This window comes from Myotis yumanensis, unplaced genomic scaffold, assembly GCF_028538775.1.
Source record: "Myotis yumanensis isolate MYYU_CA2020_CCGP unplaced genomic scaffold, mMyoYum1.0.hap1 SCAF_5, whole genome shotgun sequence".
NCBI lineage: Eukaryota > Metazoa > Chordata > Mammalia > Chiroptera > Vespertilionidae > Myotis > Myotis yumanensis.
Window position 1 is genome coordinate 55536930 of NW_027223756.1, and position 13430 is coordinate 55550359.

Here is a 13430-nt window from a genome sequence, read left to right on the forward strand (position 1 = left end):
AGGCTAAATACTGTTGACGAGCATTTGGACCTGGATCTGCCCATTCCAAATCCAATGCTCTGGAGAAGAAACAGGTTTACAGGTGAGATGGAGAGTTCAGTTTTCAACGATGTTGAGTGGGCGCCTCCTTCCACGGAAACTTAATTCCCGGCACCGGAGCCACGGAAACCACGGTAACCCGAAGCCCGCAGCCCGGCCTTCCGCGCCCCCGCCCGTGGAGCGCAGCCACCCAGCGAGTAGTTTCACCACATTAGAGGGCGCTGTTGCCGTTGCAGTCGCGAGAGTGCCTTTCTGTTGTCGCGATGTTTCCGGGGCCCGAGAAACGCAGAGGTCAAAGGTCACGTCGACGGCGCGCCCCGCCCTATTTCATACGCCTAAGTTCTCGCGCGAGTTACACTTCCGCCCTTTTGGCTCTCTGAGCAGCACCATGGCGGTGGGCAAGAACAAGCGCCTTACGAAAGGCGGCAAAAAGGGAGCCAAGAAGAAAGTGTAAGTGGCGACTGTCGTGGCTCTCCACTTTTTGGGGTTCTGCTAGAGTCGGCGGGAGGGATCTGAGTCGCGGCGTGGGCCGGATGGCGAGGATGCCGGTCGGATTGAGGTGGCCGTGTCGGGTTGGTAAACTCCGAACCGCGGCCTGGCAGATGTGAGTGCTGCGTCGCGGCGGGCCGGCTGCCTTTCCCCCGGCCGTCTGGGCCTGTGCGCACCCCTTTGAGCCCGGTGGCCGCCGCGACTCGGGGCTGGCGTGTTCCGTGTTGTGGGCTCACGGGCCGCCTAAGTTCCACAGGTAGTGGATGCCACTCCAAGAGCCGGAGTTGAGGAAGGCACTCTTGTCCACCCAGGACTCCCCACCGCTCCTCTGTTTGGGCCGGGTGGAACCTGGGCCCTCCAGGGGGGCTCTTTAAAAGGCTGGGTTACCAGTAGGTGTCTTCCTGCACCAGTCCAGTCCGGGAGACGTGCCTGTGCTTTGGGGACAGTGCTGCCTGCGTGGTGGCGGGACCGATAGGGTGGGAAATGTGTACATTGGTGGCTTAGAGACCAACACTGCGGAGAGCTCGATTGACACATGCGCCCTTCACCTCCCTGTGGGAGGGATAGAACCGTGCACTGCAGTGTTTACAGGCTAGTTAGCCTTCTAAAATCATTAGAATGAGGAAAGCAAAAAAGCCAAGAATTATGTATGATTTGCGATAAAACTTGGTGTTTTTTTTTTTCCAAATCCAGGGTTGATCCATTTTCTAAGAAAGATTGGTATGATGTGAAAGCACCAGCTATGTTCAATATAAGAAATATTGGAAAAACACTGGTTACGAGAACTCAAGGAACCAGTGAGTATCTTATTCTTGGTTTGGACTTTTTACAATTGGTCTGTAGGTCCTGTGGTGGGAGGAGGCTTTATAAAGAAATGTCAACCCTTGTTTGCAGCTTTGGCCCCTGTTGTGCTTGTTTTTGGGACACCACTTGTAGAAGCAAATTGTAGAATTTTGCATGGGTAGTTTTGAGCTTTTAATGGGCCCTGTCAATAAGTCATTGGTGTCCATGTGGATTTGATTAGCAAAAGTTAAGGTCTTTATATAATTTACCATTAACTTTCTGAGCTCAACTTTATGCATGAACCTTACCTTTGTTGGCTTGACTGCTTATGTGGTTCGTAACGTTAATAAGACAATTGATTCTTGTTTTATAGAAATTGCATCTGATGGTCTCAAGGGTCGTGTTTTTGAAGTGAGCCTAGCTGATCTGCAGAATGATGAAGTTGCATTTAGAAAATTCAAGCTAATTACTGAGGATGTTCAGGGCAAAAACTGCCTGACTAATTTCCATGGCATGGACCTTACCCGGGACAAAATGTGCTCGATGGTCAAGAAGTGGCAGGTGAGAACAAAAGTTCCTCAGAGTCATGGTGTCATTACAGCAAGGAGCATATCATACAGTTGAGGTTTAAATTTCACTTTAAAACCTTGATATTTTCTTGCTTACTTTGGAATTTGGCACTTGAATTTGAGCAACAGCAGTGAGCAAGCCATGACCCTCCTATTTATTTAAATTGAGTTCAACATACAACATTAGGTTAGTGTGGGGTTTTTTGCTGCACAAATTAGTGGCTCATTGAGGAACTACTAGATTTCAGGTTTTTAGTTTTGCCTGTGTTCGGAATGTCTTTGGACCTCAAAACCTAGTGGATTTTAAAGTGAAAGGGTGGTTTGGGCTAGTCTTGATTACCTCTGGCCATACATTATAGCATAATAGGAGTAGCATCGCCTCTGGTGTGGAGTTGAAATCTTGGCTCCATTTCCCAGTTGTGTTCTCTTTTGGCAAGTAACTTAAAGCTTGCTGAGCCTTAGTTTCTTTATCTCTAAAATATAGGTAAGAGTGTCTTCCCATGGAGTTAGGATGAATTCCACATTTTTAGTACAGAGCTTGACACACACACAGCATTCAGTAAATGTTTGCATTGATTCAGATGCCTCTGGCTAACCAGTTTGGGGATATTTTGTATAAGGGAATGGATGATGACAAAATGTTTTGGTCTCATGATACATACTGATTATACCATTAACGTTTATTTTTGACATTTTTCTAAGGTTATATGGCTGCATTTCTGGGAATGTTTTAAGGTCCTTTTGCTATCATTATAATATTTATTTTTTAAAACCAAGGTGTAAACTTTACAAAATGCAGAGGAGGAGATTCAGTTTTTGTTTTTGGTTTTTAAATTTAGGCAGTAATATTACTAATGGATTTTTACATTGTGTTTTAGCAGAGAAATTGAATATTTAATCCTCAGCATGGTTTTAGTTTGGACATTTAAAAGTATATGCATTTAGTGTTAATAACATTTTATTTATTCGGAACACTTTATTTAAAGATGTTATGAGTAAGTGTAGATATCCATATTGTAGAATCTCTCATAGAACTTATTTTCCTCTTGTGTTGCAGAGTTGTACAGCTGAGTTGAGGGGAAGAATGTTAAAGGTTGTCATGTATTTGTAGAAAGTGTGGGGGTGGGTGCTGTTGCCAGTAATGGTGCAGATAGAGAGGAAAGAGGAGGGAGGACTGTTGAGAGGACTTATTTAACTGGATATGAAGGATAGTAAGAAATTTGGTAAGTTCACTTCAAGGAAGTTAATTCTGGAAATTTTGTGTGTTTATACTTTATATTGTGATGAATACTTGACCTTCCAGCTTTTTTATAGAAGAATTTGAGGGATAAAAGTTGATCACATTAAAGCCTGTATATCTGACAGTATCTTTTTTTCACTAGACCATGATTGAAGCTCATGTCGATGTCAAGACTACCGATGGTTATTTGCTTCGTCTCTTCTGTGTTGGTTTTACTAAAAAGCGCAACAATCAGATTCGGAAGACCTCTTATGCTCAGCATCAGCAGGTTCGCCAAATCCGGAAGAAGATGATGGAAATCATGACCCGAGAGGTGCAGACAAATGACTTGAAAGAAGTGGTCAATAAATTGTAAGTTTCTTTTTCATCACACAGCACAACCCTGAATCTCTGGTTAACCCTAAGATGAAGGAAAGCATATAGGACAAGGTGGAATCAAACTGGTGTTTCTGTCTGTAAAACAATCTAGCTACATCCCTTGAAATGAAAGCATGCTAAGTGCTCAGTAAATGTGATTTGGTTTCTTTATCCTTTTTTGGATGAAGCTATTTCATGGCAATTAGTAAGCCTTGGAGCACAGAAATGCTTGTCTTAGAAAATACACTGAATAGATAAAACCCTCCACAACCAGAAATGTATGGGAATAAGTGATGACAAAATGTTTCGGTCCCAAATGATGTCCAGTGATAAAACTTAAACATTTTTCTGATGTTCCCATGCAGTTGGCTAAGAGGGTGTAATGAAAAAGGCATAAGGCTTGGACTCAGAAGGGTCAAATGTGGATTAACTAAGGGGAGAGGGGCTCCATGTAGATTGATTCTAATCTATTGTTACTGGTTTGCAGGATTCCAGACAGCATTGGAAAAGACATAGAAAAGGCCTGCCAATCTATTTATCCGCTCCATGATGTCTTTGTTAGAAAAGTCAAAATGCTGAAGAAGCCCAAGTTTGAATGTAAGTAAAACACTGGATCCCTGAAAAGAATTATGTGGCCAAATAGCATTTTTTGGTGTTTGTTTTTTTTGGGTAGCAAGATAATGACTTTTTTCTATCATGCCTACACAGTATTGAAGGACCAGTTTCAAGATATGGTATGCTATAACAATTTTTTTCTTCCTTTTAGTGGGAAAACTCATGGAGCTTCATGGTGAAGGTAGCAGTTCTGGAAAAGCTACTGGGGATGAGACAGGTGCTAAAGTTGAACGAGCTGATGGATATGAGCCTCCAGTCCAAGAATCTGTTTAAAATTCAGACATTTAATGACAAATAAAAAAGCCTATTTGTGATATTTTATTTCTGATCATTTAAAAAAAATAGTCTTAGAGCTTGGTGAATTATGTTCTGAATTGATAGTAATGTGAACTTTTCTGTGCTGTTGTGTGGATTTTACCTATTTCTCTAATTAGCTGAGAAAGGATAGTGATTATCTGGAGGTGTTAGAGATGGCTAATAAAAGAAAACATTTTTTTAATTTATTTTTTTACAGAGAGGGAGAGGGATAGAGAGTTAGAAACATCTATTAGAGAGAAACATTGATCAGCTGCCTCCTGCACACCTCCTATTGGGGATGTGCCCGAAACCAAGGTACATGCCCTTGACCTGAATCAAACCTGGGACCTTTCAGTCCGCAGGCCGACGTTCTATCCACTGAGCCAAACCAGTTAGGGCGAAAACCGTTTGTGAACATAGCTTAAGTTTTGATGGTTTTTAAACCATCTGGAAAGCTTGTTAAAATATTGCAGGGCCCTTCTGGAGTCATGAAGCTTTCATGTAATGCTGATGCCCAGGACCACTTTGAGAACCACTGTGACAGACCAACTAGCAGTGGTTCTCAACCTTCCTAATGTGGTGACCCTTTAATACAGTTCCTCATGTGACCCAACCATAAAATTATTTTCGTTGCTACTTCATAACTGTAATGTTGCTACTGTTATGAATCGTAATGTAAATATCTGATATGTAGGATGTATTTAGGCGACCCCTGTGAAAGCGTCGTTCGACCCCCAAAGGGGTTGCGACTCAGGTTGAGAACCGACTCACAGGTTGAGAACCACTGGACTAATGGAAAGGAAAGAACCAATTGACTTTTAGTTTTTTGCTTTTAAACCCAAATGCTATCTCCTGTAGCTTTAAAATGCCCCACTGTGCACATGCACTGTGAAGCTGAACTCAGAAATTGATTACTGGTGTATTAATAAGTGGCCATTTCATGTCCACTATTCAGTAGTTACTCCTCCACTCAGTCTGTTCTGTATCCTTCCTCTTTTTAAACCTCTTCTTTGCACTCAGATGATTCCCATGACTTCCACCTTGCCATTTATGGGCGTGTGCACATTTTCTGCCTTACTGAATTTTTCGGACAACAATCCCATTTGAACGTAGGATTTCCCTTCCTCCTGCTTAATTAAGCTCGTTGCTCCAGCAATTCTCACCTTTGGCAGTATTCCTTCTACCAAAGCTAAGAGTTAACCATGTTTTTTGCATCTACTTTTTTCTTGAATCTGCTACAATTGGGCTCTCTTCCACACCACTTGAAGGAAGCTGTTGCTGTCAAGATTACCATTGGCTTTGTTGCTAAGTCCAGTGGTTCATTCTTGGCCTTTCTTCTTACTTGGCTTGATCTCTTTTAAGTGATATTTGGTAGTTGATAACCTCCACTTTTTAATTGTCCTTCAAAATCTCACCTCTAAGTTTTTCTCACATTACTGGTTACTCCTTTGCTAGTTCATCCTCAAACCTAGGCTTAGTCCTTGGACATTTACCAGTACTTAACTGAAAGTGACCTGTGCCCTTATGTGGGGAAAAATGGGTCACAAGATGCCTCTACTTCTGGAGAGTTTTTAGCCCATGTATTTTCTCTATTGACAGCAACTCCAAGAATTAGATCAGTTTAAACTCGCTAGTAATGAATAGTCTGGCCTTAGAATACACAGGGGCAACTTAAGATCTACTGCTTCTCCACCCCCATGGATTTATTCACAGTCTGGGAATCTGAAGAGAATGAGGTCAATGCTACAAGTTGGCTACATCTGTTACTTTGAATCTTAATAGATAATAGCTTTAATTAAATGTATGAGATTATAACCTCCTTGTTAGATTAATCAGTGGCTGATGGAGGAGCATATGTTAAAAATTAGAGGCCCAGTGCACAAAATTTGTGCATGGGTGTGGACCCTAGGCCTGGCCAGCGATCGAAGCATAAGCATCTGGCATGGAAGGGCAGGTCCCAGCTGACCTCTGGGCCCCTGTGCACTCCTCTGCCTGAGTCACAGTGCCTGAGTCCCCAAGCAGAGATGTGGAGAGCACGACTGGACACAGCGGGCCACGGTGCAGCGTGGGCCTCTGGGCCACCGAGCAGCACCACATGGAAGCGGAGCGGGCAGCGCGCACTCTCCTGGCCAGCCTTGCAAACTGGCTCCTGCATGAACCCATGGGGACCCTGACAGGCCCCCATGGTCCCTGGGGCTGCGGCCCAGCTCACCCGTTAGAGGCTGCACGGGTGTGTGACAGGCTCCTTGTGGGTGCCTGGCACCTGAGCGCAGGGAGTGGGGGGCTTCTCTGGCATGTGAGCCCTGATGTCCCTGGGGAGGGTAGCAGGGAGAGAGAGCAAGTTTGGCAGACACCCTGCACTCTCACTGCACCTCTGTCCCTGTCACCTCCGCCTCCAGGTAACCAGCAAGAGGTCACAGCGCATCGCTGACTGCCATGTTCAGCGCCGCCCCCTGGTGGTCAGTGCATGTCATAGCGAGCAGTCAAATTCCTGGCAGGACAACTGCCTGAGGGGGCAATTTGCATATTAATTAGGGTTTTATTATATAGGATTCTAGTTTGGCCAAGAACATGTCATGCAAAGGAGTGAATTGTGAGAGGCAATCAGCTATAGATCCCGTGTCCCTGCATGCTCTTGTTGGGTATGTCAAGACTACAGTTCTCTGCTCTTTATCTGGGCTATTTCTCAGGGTTGTATTTGCATCCACATGAGAAACCTTGAGGGATGAGGTAATGTCTCCCCCCTGGAAAAAGAGCAGACTTGCTTCCACTTAATAGTGGTAAATCTTAGTGTACCTCTTCTGTAATGCAACCCACTGTGATCACTTTGCATCACTTCTTTGGGACTTGAGGGGAAGGGAAACAAATGAGCTTGAAGCTCTGATTACTGCTTTTGCAGTGAGTAATAAAGCCCTTTTTGAGTCTCGTGTCTTGCCAGCATCCATGAAACTGGCAGGCTGACTTTTTAAGCTAAGTTGGCTAAAATGTCAAAACAGCCCATTTCCTGACACCCCCTGCCCAGTTATTTTGAAAAAACATTTCAGCATATATCTCTAAAGTGACTTTTAAAAATAGTATACATGCTGCTGAGGTGGGCACTCATGATTTCTTGCCCAGCCAGTGTTGCTCAGTGGTTGAGTGTTGACTTATGAACCAGGAGGTCATGGTTGGTTGCCAGTCAGTACACATGCCTGGGTTGCTGGCTCGATTCCTAGTGGGGGGTGTACAGAAAGCAGCTGATCAATGATTCTCATCTCTGATGTTTCTACTTCTCCCTCTCCCTCTCTGAAATCAATATTTTTTAAAAAATGTTTTCTTAAAGAGGAAACAACCAGTCATTAACTCTAAATTTATATAATTCCTAATATAATTCCAGTCATACCAATTTAATGGGTAATTCTTTACTGGATATAATGTGGTAAGCAATGTAAGTGTGAAAGCTATGAAGGGTAGCTTCCTTTTACTAAGACCATGAAGTCAAAAGTCAGAATTACTGCAGGTGTCATTAGCTCTTAGAAGTTTATTTGCAGTACTGTAATTGTGTTGTATGAAAATATAACCACAATGGTGGCAACTGACAATACAAATAGACTGACAAAATGTTGGTAAGGATATGGAGTAACTAGAACTGAAACATTAATAGCGAGGTATAAAATGGTATAGCCACTTTGAACAATGGGCAGCTCTTTTTAAAAAAGTATATATTTTTTATTGATTTTTAGAGAGAAAGGGAGAGAGATAGAAACATCAATGATGGCCCTAGCTAGTTGCTCAGTAGTTAGAGTGTCAGCCCTCTGACTGGGGTTGTGGGTTCAATTCCGGTCAAGGGCACATACCTGGGTTGCAGTCTCAATCTGTCTGGCCCCAGTTGGAGCGTCTGCAGGAGACAAGCAATCGATGTGTGTCTCACATTGATGTTTCTCTCCATGTCCCTTCCCCCACTCCCACTTTCTCTAAAATCAATGGAAAATATCCTCAGGTGAGGATTAACCAAAAAAAAAAAAAGGAAAGAAACATCAATGATGAGAGAGAATCACTGATCAGCTATCTCCTGCACATCCCCCCATTGGTGATCTAGCCCACAACGTGGCCATGTGCCCTGACTGGGAATCAAACCATGACCTGTTGGTTCACAGGTTGACCCTCAAACACAGCCATGCCAGCGGGGCATGTTTGGTTTTCCAGGTAATGTAAATATAAACTGTCTACATAGAGCTGAGAAGCTGAGCAGGAATGTTCTTCGATGAAATTCAAGGCTTTAATTCATTGTAACTTGTTCTAGTCCTATTATATCTAAGAAGTCAAAGTTGTACAGGCCAATGTGAAGGAGCTGTCTCCACCTCCCATAGTTCTTTTTCCTGTGTCTTGTCTGCCCTGTATGTTCCTTTTCCTATACCTCCCTAGGCAGCCTGGGGAAAGTGGTTGGCTCAGGGTCTGACAGAAGAATGACAAATAAATACTGTATTAATAAGAAAAAAAAGTTGTATAGGCCAATAAAACAGATCAATTATACTTGTTTAACTGCTAAAGAGAAATGTACCACTTCAGCACAACAAGTGGATAAAGTACTGAATTGGTAAATCAGTGGAGCTAGGTTTTGCTTTAGGTTCTGCCATACCTCTATGGCCTTAGGCAAATTATTTAACCTCTGCAGGTCCAGCTCTGGTCTGCAGGCTCTCTCTCCTCTGTGGTCTAACAGGATGAACTTGCCATTAGGTGAGAGGCCCCTAGATGGTGCTGTTGTTCTGAGATAGGCTTTGTATTTTTTCCCCCTCTATAATTACAGTGAAGTAAAAAGGCATAGGTTAGAAAATGATTTCCTATTCTGGAAAAATTCAGTGTTAAGAGTTCATTCAATGGCATTCAAAATGACAATGAATTATAAGTCATATGCATGGCCCATATGCATCTGACATTAATTAAAAGGAATAAATAATTAATGACTATACCAAATATCTCCATATACTATGCCCATATAGCCATCAGTATTTCTTTAGGTATATTTACCTAAGCCTAAGATACTAAATAAAAATGAAGTAATTATTGTTAAGAATATTGATGTATAAAAACCCTATATAAAAGTATTTTTAAAAATACTAGTTCTAATAATAAATTTTGATGAATGCACTGATATCTGGAATGTTTCAGATTGTATTCAAAACCTGTGATTTCCATGAACACAATGAAAGATTATATTACCCCTCCAGCTATGTAAGCAAGGGCATCTTTTAATGAAATCTGTCTTTTGGTGTTTAAACAGGTAATCAAAGGATAAGAATAATATGTTAAATGTTCTCTAGTTTTAATAAAAAATTTTAAAAAAGGAGTAGGCTTAGATGAACAATATCAAGTTTTCACTTAAAATTCCCAAAAGGAAAAATAATACATTCCTATTTTTCCTTATGACATTCACAAACTATAAAATTATGCTCAATCAATATACAGAACAAGAAAATATCTATGAAAACCTGTACCAAGCTACATTTTGTCTTGTCACTTGAGTAAATAATAAATGACAAGCAAAAACTGTCATGACAAAGTGAAATGACATAAAAACTGCAAATTTTTGTTTCAATAAAGATTTTTGTCAACAAATTAAGGAGGAAAGATATTACATCTCAGTGTATCCAAGATGGTATTGCTATATAAGTTACCCATCCATCTAAACAATCAACCTTTATTGATATTATATTCAGCAAAGGGCTGGAGTCATAAAGAGAAGATACCATTTCCATTCTCAAAAAAAAAAATCTAGTCTGAGAAAAGGACTTTGAAAAGTTCAGTTTATTATAATGTCAAGTAGATTTACAACTATTGCACTTATCATTCTGTTGACTGCCAAAATTTAAGAGGATATTTTTCTCCAATGAAGCTAAGTTTCCATGATTTTTAATGTAATATGTTAAAATTACACAGGCAAATATGTGTACCTCATGTCCTTTTCCAGACACACACCCTACTTATTATACAGCTTGCTGCAAACGGGAATTTAATTGGGATAATGCTTTAAGTCTCATTTCTCTTGAAATTACTTGAGTAAAATTTGACACGAGTTTTCTTTATATTGTCTTCTTTACCCAAAACATGTAGAAGAAACAGCCCCCATATCAATTATAACCACATAACTGGCAGATGACCTTTAATCAAAGACGAAGTAAATAACTCTTCCCTTAGAGAACACCATCTCGTGTTTGACCATTAGCTGCCCAACTTTTGGACAATGGGAAACAATAATAAAAGCTAAAAAGTGGCCCTGTATATGAAATTCTTCTTAAAAATCGAAGAGTCATGAACATTGTTGGGAAAGTGTTTCACATTTCCAATGAAATTCTATTCCATTGATCTGTTTGGAAGATTGTCTTGAACCTGTTTGGCTTTAGCCCATAAACCAGGGATGGCGAACCTTTTGAGCTCGGCATGTCAGCATTTTGAAAAACCCTAACTTAACTCTGGTGCTGTGTCACATATAGAAATTTTTTGATATTTGCATCCATAGTAAAACAAAGATGTATATTTTTGATATTTATTTTATATATTTAAATGCCATTTAACAAAGAAAAAACAACCAAAAAAATGAGTTCGCGTGTCATAGGTTCGCCATCACTGCCATAAACTGTAATTGATTCAGTGGCATGAAGAACTGCTTTTATCTTAAGCCTGGCATAAGTAACAGCAGATATAGCAGGAAAGTGTGTGTGTTTTTTTTTTTTTTTTAATTTTTTTTTTTTACTCTATAATTGTGAACGGATGAGCTGGAAAAAAAAAAACAACAACAAAAAGTATCAGCCTTCAGTCTTCTTAAATTATTTTTCATTTGATTATATTGGGAAGAAATGAGCTGTGGGGCTTGGCATTGTTTTCCATCTTAACAGTTACTCTGTATTTGAGATAATGTGATTCATAATGTATCACTATAACAAGACACAGCTTTTATATATTACTGGGGTAACACAAAGAAAATGAATTTTTCTTTGGGTACCAGTAATTGTCAAAAGAATGATTGCAGATTCAGAAAATGTGCTTTATAAAACCCCTGTATAAAGTTATAAATGGAGGAAAGAAGTAAGTACAGCAAGTATGTGGAAGGGTTAGTCATATTAGCAAGGCATCTCAGGATGGTTTTGGTTCTTTTGACTAAGATGCTTCAAATTTTAACCCCCTTCAAATTCTTGGACAAAGGGGAAATACTTATTAACACCAGAAGCATTTGGTGAGCATGAGCTGATTCTCCACGCTCTTACACAGGCTCCAACTAGTTAATAAACTACCCCCTCCTGAAGCAAGGATTTGCCCTGATAATAAGGGAAATGTGCTCAAGACGTTAGAACTAATTTGAATATCACAAATAAAATTTAGATTACCAACCATGTCTTGATGGTTACAGCATATAGAATATTGAATGTCCTCTTTTTAAACTAAAAGAAAAAAAAAATGAAGAAGCACGTTTAATTGACTTTTGCTGATGAAAATAGATGTTAAAGCACAGCTTTTGCGTGTAGGCCTCCTTGTGCTGCCATGTCACCAGGCACTTTCCCTGGGGGAAGTGTTTAATTGTCTTGCTCATCCTGCTGATGTTTTCCTTGGTAGAATATTTGTTCATGGGTTTTCACGTGTACATTTCTAATGTGATGAAATCCAGACATTTTCTGCTTTCAGAAAATTCTAGTGTACCATTACAGCATAGATATTTCTTTCAGTTTAAAAAATAGTGCAAAAAAACCCTATCTGATAGTCAAAGTGATAGTTCTTGTGCCAAGGGACACAGTCAAGCTTCACCTTTAGCCGACTTGTAAAACCTGAACATAGTTTTTGGGAAATATTCCAGATTTTCCCATTAGTTCTCCACTCATCCAGTCATCGTCTACAGATTCCAGCTCTGTTATTGTATCTCCAGCCTGTAAGAAGACAGGAATTGGAAATAATTTTTAGTTTCTGTTGAGTACAAGCATGCTAGGCAGTATCTGGAGAGGCTTTATTCTCTGACTTGCCGACAGGATTAGATGATATACCACAAAGATAATCTATACCTAATGGATGCCATTCCTTTGCCATTGTCACCCTTTTATTTTCCTGCTGTATTTTGTGCCCCCTAAATTCACTCCTAATTTAAATTCTTCTTTAATAAATAACAATACCAGCTATCATATATATGTATTTGTGTGTGTGTGTGTGTGTGTATATATACATATATATATAATTTACTAACAATATTATATATATGTGTGTGTACACACACACACACACCCCTCACGCCCCATCTAACAATTATTTATTGAGCACCCACTATGTTTCAGACACTGTTATTCTGGGCATTATGGATACATCAATGAATAAAGAAACCATTCTAGAGTGGGGAGACAAATAAACAAGCTGGCAGAGAAAGAAAGTGTGGGGTTGGTTGCTATCTCATTAGAGCAGTCAGGGAAGGCCCCACTGAAGGTGACATTTAAGCCAAGACTTGGAGATGAGTGAGCCATGTGCTTACTGTATGTCTTGTCCTATTTTATGTACTTTATAGGAATTAATTCATATACACAACAGAGCAGTCCTAGAGAGATATTTGTATAGATTTCCTTATTTTAAAGAAAAGGAAATTTAAGCTCAGAGAGATTAAATAATTTGCTCAGTGTCTCATGTCCAGTTAGTTAGTGGTAGAGACATGACTCAAATCTAGTGTGATTTTAGGGCCCTGATTGCTAGCCATCAAGGCAACATGGCCACCACATTTTACAGCGGACTCTTCACTTAGAAAGGCTTTTACTGTAATTGTCTTTTTTCCACGTCCTGAGCATTTTGTACTGTACATTTACTCTTCCACATAATGGTATTCTCCGCCATTTGGTTTATTCCATCCTCCCTGGCCTCAATAGCAAATTTGCATTCTTTCCTGTCTTAAAGAGCTTCACTGACCCAGAACACTGATTTATTCTCATCAGGACAGTCAAAGGGACTGTGTATCTTATTCATGTGTAAATTATAATTCCTCAGCAGATGACATCATTTTTGAAATTATCTCCTGGAACTATTTTGTTCTTTATTGT

General features: G+C 40.3%; 2 protein-coding genes and 2 non-coding genes across 6 annotated transcripts in view; 3 read left to right on the forward strand and 1 right to left on the reverse strand.

Moving 5' to 3' along the window:
* Positions 1 to 382: 382 nt before the first annotated feature.
* RPS3A (ribosomal protein S3A) lies at positions 383 to 4408 on the forward strand. Its single transcript, XM_070415307.1, has 6 exons — positions 383 to 489; positions 1222 to 1325; positions 1685 to 1872; positions 3263 to 3471; positions 3965 to 4074; positions 4244 to 4408. The coding sequence occupies exons 1-6, from the start codon at positions 428 to 430 to the stop codon at positions 4363 to 4365; spliced, it is 795 nt and encodes a 264-aa protein (XP_070271408.1). The 5' UTR covers positions 383 to 427; the 3' UTR covers positions 4366 to 4408.
* LOC139011875 (small nucleolar RNA SNORD73) lies at positions 2503 to 2574 on the forward strand. The gene has a single exon (XR_011471691.1). It is a non-coding gene; the product is annotated as a small nucleolar RNA SNORD73 (small nucleolar RNA).
* LOC139011874 (small nucleolar RNA SNORD73) lies at positions 3763 to 3833 on the forward strand. Its single transcript, XR_011471690.1, has one exon. It is a non-coding gene; the product is annotated as a small nucleolar RNA SNORD73 (small nucleolar RNA).
* Positions 4409 to 10511: 6103 nt separating the features above from the next.
* SH3D19 (SH3 domain containing 19) overlaps positions 10512 to 13430 on the reverse strand; it is a 179581-nt gene continuing 176662 nt past the window's right edge. For all 3 annotated transcript variants that reach the window (XM_070415304.1, XM_070415303.1, XM_070415306.1), the window contains one exon: positions 10512 to 12284. In XM_070415304.1, the coding sequence (XP_070271405.1) occupies positions 12168 to 12284 (117 nt within the window). In that variant the 3' untranslated portion in view covers positions 10512 to 12167. The remainder of the gene's footprint in view (positions 12285 to 13430) is intronic.

Excerpts from the sequence above, each read along its gene's own strand:
- RPS3A (XM_070415307.1), top strand. The coding sequence starts at position 428 with ATGGCGGTGGGCAAGAACAAGCGCCTTACGAAAGGCGGCAAAAAGGGA. Across the intron at positions 490-1,221 it reads AAGGGAGCCAAGAAGAAAGT|GGTTGATCCATTTTCTAAGA; the intron begins GTAAGTGGCGAC and ends TTCCAAATCCAG. Across the intron at positions 1,326-1,684 it reads TACGAGAACTCAAGGAACCA|AAATTGCATCTGATGGTCTC; the intron begins GTGAGTATCTTA and ends CTTGTTTTATAG.